At 38.9% G+C, this 6,000-nt stretch overlaps 1 protein-coding gene across 2 annotated transcripts in view; it reads left to right on the plus strand.

The window, feature by feature from the left end:
• Positions 1 to 3,336, plus strand: part of EFNA5 (ephrin A5) — a 202,569-nt gene extending 199,233 nt beyond the window's left edge. For both annotated transcript variants that reach the window (XM_062513348.1, XM_062513349.1), the window contains one exon: positions 3,215 to 3,336. In XM_062513348.1, coding sequence (XP_062369332.1) covers positions 3,215 to 3,336 — 122 coding nt within the window. The remainder of the gene's footprint in view (positions 1 to 3,214) is intronic.
• Positions 3,337 to 6,000: the final 2,664 nt, after the last annotated feature.

A 6,000-nucleotide genomic window follows, 5' to 3' on the forward strand; every position in this document is an offset into this window, starting at 1 on the left:
TGCTCTCCCCTAGCCTGCCATGGTCTTCTTCCACAATAGACAGAAGAATCAGAAGGCAGGAGGGTCATGTTCAGCAGATTATTCACTGTCATCTTTTTTGTAAAAATCACTATTTGTGTGATTTTTGAACCCTTGTAATCTCACTGGTCTTGTTAAGAAATTTGTAGGAATCTGCAGTGATTGCACTTTCTTGAGTGGTGGAAGTAATTGGCTCTATTCCTATTCCTCCCCTTCTCTTTCTCCTTAATAATAAAATAGAAAAAAATCCTTAAACAAAAATTGCAGCTGTGCATATCTGAAAGTTATACCTGAAGTATGTGATGTAAGGCTGTGTGATCTGAAAAATTCATGGCTGTCAAAATATTTTTTTCTGTATTGCTGGTGACCTTCTGGATTCTACTCAGGAATCTTTTCATCCTCATCAATTGTCTTCAGTATTTCACATGAGGCAAACCATTTTCCCCAAGCCTTACAAGCTGTGCAGTTATGACTGTGGACCTCCAAGGAAAATCATATTTGTAATGTGATTTTTATGACTGCAGATTAATTGTGTTCTAATATATGAGTGCAGAAACCTTGCAACAGCATTGAGAGAAAACCCAGATGATTTCTCAAAAGGGATGCATTAATGTTACATGGAAATTAATTCTTCTGTGAAGAATGGCTTTATAAAAATGGCATCATCGAGGCATCTCTGTGTTTTTTATTTAAGAGAAGTAATCTTTTTAGCTTAATTCTTTTTCACTGAGTTTTTCAGCAGTAGCCATTGTTCCAGTTGTGGCAGTATCTGATAGTCAGAGAGAATGAGGATTTATTACTGCTATACACTAGTTCTGCCCTATTGTGTTTTAGTGCTGACTCACTGATGTAATTAGGCCAAAATTGTTGACATTCAGTGTTGCAAATTCAGACTTATTTGCAATTCTAGAGGCAGAAGGTAATACACATCATTCTCCTCTGCAGTTTTAGTTCATCAGCAGTGACTAAATGTTTCTAAATTGGGAAGTGCTAACTTTAAATATATGACAGGAGGTAGAACTGACAACATGGGTATTTTTTCCCTGTAACTTTTTTAATATGTTTTGAGTGAATTTTGTGAAGTATTGTATTTTATTGCAGTGTCACCATAGTACAAGATTATAACTCAGAATTGTAATATGAAACAGCTTTTGGTATTGACAACTACAGAAAGCAGAATTTTCAGAAGCCAGCATTCGCTGATATTTTTAGCTTCCTTTGGAATAATTCTGGAGGAAAAATACTAGGTCTCAATATGCCTGGGAGGGTCTCCTTGCCATACATGGTGCGGAGCTGCAACTTAAGCCATTCCAGCCAGACTTTCCCACTGATGCCACAGAATTACAGAATGGGTAAGGTTGGAAGGGATCACTGGAGGTCATGGAATCCAACTCTGTACACAAGCAGCTCCCCTAGAGCAAGGATTATGTCCAGATGGCTTTTGACTGTCTCTAGTGAGGCTGACTCCACACCCTCTTTGGACATTCTATTCCATTGCATAGTCACCCACACAGTGAAAAAGTTCCTCCTCTTCAGGTGCAACTTTTTGTGCAACAGTTTCTGCCCTTTGCCTCTTTTGCTATTTCCTGGCACCACCAAGAAGAGATGTCTACTTCTTAAAAACATGAACATATTTACAGCTAATCTGTGCTTGCTTTTCATACTTCTGCCTTGAGCAGCACTGAAACCTGTTGATAAGCCTTATGTGATTATAGCATCAATTAGCGCTGGAGAAAGTACATGTGATAAATTGCTAATTCAGTTTACTGTGCATCTTGCTGTGTAACTGAGCTGGGGCTGAAGAGCCTGTTAACCTAAATTATTCTGAGTGCTCTCCTGATTTTGTGCTAGGTGTCAATAGTATGAAAGGGAGGGAGCTTGCTTGTAGCTAAAGCCAGGAAACAGGAAAGGCTTCATGACAAAGCAGCATGGTGATCTCAGTGTCCTGACTCCTGCTTCCCTTAGTGTGTCTAGCTGGAACTGCTCAGTTCTCACCCAATGTAATCCTGACAGTGAAATTTTTTGAGATTAGAGCTATGAGACAGAAACATCATAAACACATTGATATCTTTTATAAAATAGGGAGCTTATTGCATTAAATTGGTGAGATACTATTAATTTTGCTGGAAACTTTGGTGTTTTAAAATAAACTTACAGATACCTTTTGAGGCCACTTCACACTTCCTAAAAAGATTTGTCTTTTTCCTTTAATTTAGTAATGAAAAACATCTGATTTTTTATGGCAAGCTTCAGACTGATTGCTTTTTGAATAGCTAAATTACATAGCTTTAGATATAGAGGATATGGAGGGCTTTGTGGAGAAAAATACCACTGTGGTAGCAACACCAAAGTTGATTTTGACTTTGCCTACCTTTTCTATTTTACAAGCTGTGGCTTTTAGGCTGATCTTAAGTTTACAAAAATTAACAGGGCTTTATTGTGTATAATAAATTTAGTATTTGCTACCTTGTTTTCTTCTGCCACTAATGGATAAGCATGTTTTCCTAACTCAGCTGGTTCTTTTTTCATTAGTTCTAGCAGCATATATGTAAATCTCTATTTTGTGTACTATGAAAGGTAGTGAGATTTTCCAGATTCAGTATATATGCTATAAAATTGTCGACTGTCATGTGTTAACCTTTACATTTTTGTTTCAAGAAAGAAGGAATGATCTTAGAATGATCTGCTCATCCCCAGATGCAACATACTTCAGTGGATATTTTGAGCATGGAAGGGGCATCTGTGGTTGGGTTTACTGGCTGTAATTTCCAATTCAGGAGCCAAAATCTGTAACTGAATTAGGGGACTAACTGCAAAATTAATTCTGGGCATGTGCAACCCTTGAGAATTGTTTTTATTTAGCTGCCTCCCAAATGATATTGCTATCTAATGAGACATCCAAAGCTAGAGCCACGGTGTTTTACTGAAGAGGAATCTTTCATTCCTCAATCTGCTGAAATCAGATGTAGTTTCAGCTCCTCTGGTCTTCAGTGGGAGATTTGCCAGTAAGAAATGAAGGACTTGGCCCCAAGTTGGTTACATAACGAGGTATTACACGCTTGTGAAAGTCAATGACAGCACAAGGTTCATTGGCCTATTTCATAAAGGCACTGAAATCTACTTACAGTTGTCAGCTCAGTGAGAGTTTATTAAGGATGCAAAATCTCATTGGAATGTATGCTTTCTGTTTGAACAGATGATACTGTACATGAGTCAGCCGAGCCATCCCGTGGTGAGAACGCGGCACAGACACCAAGGATACCCAGCCGACTTTTGGCAACTCTGTTGTTCCTCCTGGCAATGCTTTTGATATTATAGCACAGTATGCTCCGGCAACCTGTCACAGAAAATATCAGGGTCTTGGAACATCAAAGATCCACCTAACTGCTCATCCCAGGAAAGGGACTTTATTGTTTTTGCAGATGTCAAATTGTTATTTTTCCCTTTTCTTCTCCCTTTTAGCCTGAACTCAGCAAAAATTTGAAGGGGATAACTAGCTTCAGCACCCACCCCTACCTACCCTGTGACTTTCTTAACCCCTCCATATAAATAAAAGGACTCCAAATGAAAATGCCAAACTATAATAGTGACACTAGTGATTCTTATTTTCCTCTGCATTCTCCTTTAAGAAGTCACCTCTGTTAGCTCACTGTGTCATTTGTATGTGGACAAGAAAGTGTTGTGGCCGATGCAGTCAGTGAGGGATAAGGAAAGTGAGTGAAAACCTGGGAGTCTTTCTCTGTGATAGAATATTTATGCCTTCTCATTCAGCACTGTAAGATGGTCGTGCAAGGCATTGTGTCACCATGTCAGGACTGGAGGGGAGATACTATGAATAGACATAATATAACACCATTTCCTCCAGAAGTTTCTAAATGAACAGGCTTCTGAAAGGGGAAGATTATGTTTCTTATAGGACTGTCTTGAAACATCTTTGACAGTAAAATTTTTGCTCACAAGTAGAAATGCAGTCTTTGGTGAGAGGAAGAAGTTAGTATTTAGGAATGTTAGCTCACAGCAGGCAAGGTCAGATTTAGGAAACTTCACTGGGGGTGTGAGTGCCTCTGTTATTTCGTTTTAAGGGGATAATGCACACCGGCTTATTTTATTTTAAAACAAATCACCGTGGTGCTAAAATTTTTTTCTTGAAATGCAGAGGCACTTTTGAAAATAAAGTGACCTTCCCCAGCACTGACTTAGTAGCTGATAGCCTTGGATGCTGCTCTGGGTGTTAATACATGCTAAAAGAGGACATCAGTGGCTAGAGGAAACATGTTTGGGACACAGGATCTCCAGTGTTCTCTTGATTTGTCTCTCCTGTAAATTCCTCAATCATGGGAATGAATCACCTGTAGAAGAAGCCAGGGCAGTCTAATAGCATTCATTGTTTGGTGGGGGGAAAGAAAAGAAGTGTGGAATATGAATTCAATGTTCATTTTTTTATCTTTTCCCCTTCCAGCACAGTTTGAAGAGTAGAGGAAACGTGTTTATCAGCTGGAGATAAACTAGATGGGCTCCCAAAGACTTAACAAAATATTTTTTTAAAAATCCACTAGAATAGAAAAGACATTATTTAGATATACTTTATGCTGAGAGTGAGTATATATGCTTGTCCTATTTAAACATGTGAGAGAAGTGGTAACCCTTGATGCAATTAGGAAATGGGACTGTCTTGTTTGGTGGAATTAGGAGTGACCCTGTTTAAGGAATCTAAGCCTTGGCTAACAAGACTTTAAAAAGTAATTTGCCAGGAAGTGCAAGCCTTGGGGTATTTTTTGGCTAGGCTATTTTTTTGCCATGAAATTTGAACTGCTAAGCATCGTCAGTGAAATTTCAGACCCAGACTGAAACACAGCTTTTCCGACAAAAACTGCAGTAATTAAATGAAATGTGAAACAAAACATGGATTATATTCAAGAAAAACAAAATTTTTCTATGTTAATAATAAAGAAAAATTATGCTGTAACAAAGTAGAGTGATGCCATTAGTGGACAGCACTTCATAGGCTTTTTATCTTTAAATGAAGAAGGTCCTTCCAGAAATTGAGGCGGGAGAGGGGAAAATAAATTTGCTATGTAAAGGGAGGTTCTATGAATGCTGAGCTATGACCTGGGCTTGCCTGATATCATATATGTTCATGAAGACAGGGCCTGTACTTAATAGGAGGAATGCAGGAAATTTGCTCTAGTGTGAAATGCATGGGATAAAGATTCACAGTCCAAACAGTGAGGAAAGTCATCATCTCATTACAGGCTGTCTGGTACTTTGCTCTCTTTAAGGTGCTCTCTTGATGTACACATTATTAGTTTCTGTAGGTGGGAATTAAAAAAACTTCAGATGAGGTAAACTTAATCAGAATGCACCTTATCAAATGGATTATTAACCATAATACAGATAATATTGCATGATGTGTAACCATATTAAAATGATTTATAGTAATTGCACGCAGTCACACAAGTAGTGCAAATTTGATGTAGAAATGGTGACTTCATTTGTCATCCTTTGTCTCTGAATGATGTTGAAGACGTACATTTACCCACAGCAAAGGATTGTCACTAGCGTTACTCCTCGTGAAACTTCATATTGTCCCAGAGCCTTGCTGCATAGGTGAGGGACAGCACAAGCCAAGATCTCCAGGCTGCCCAGCATGGCTGGGAACAGCATTTCAGGCACTGCCAGTTTCATACTTGATGGCATTAGGCAATCCCAGTCATACTAAGTACATAAATGTTGGTGGGTTTTGTGTTGTGTTGCAAACCTCTGGATGCTTTAAATGCATATGTTGCTAAAAATTAAGGAGTTTGTTGCTCCCTTACCCTTCATCTTCCCCTGCTCAAGTCTGAGGTACTGATTCTCCCCAGCCTAAGTGGGTTACTTACACCCATGACCTGCGCTCCTGGCTGCCAAAGGCATTGCAATGTGAAGCAGGCAAAATAGGGATCAGTCAGTTTAGTGGATACTGTGTATCCTTCAATAGACAAG

This window comes from Cinclus cinclus, chromosome Z (genome assembly GCF_963662255.1).
Source record: "Cinclus cinclus chromosome Z, bCinCin1.1, whole genome shotgun sequence".
Classification (NCBI taxonomy): domain Eukaryota; kingdom Metazoa; phylum Chordata; class Aves; order Passeriformes; family Cinclidae; genus Cinclus; species Cinclus cinclus.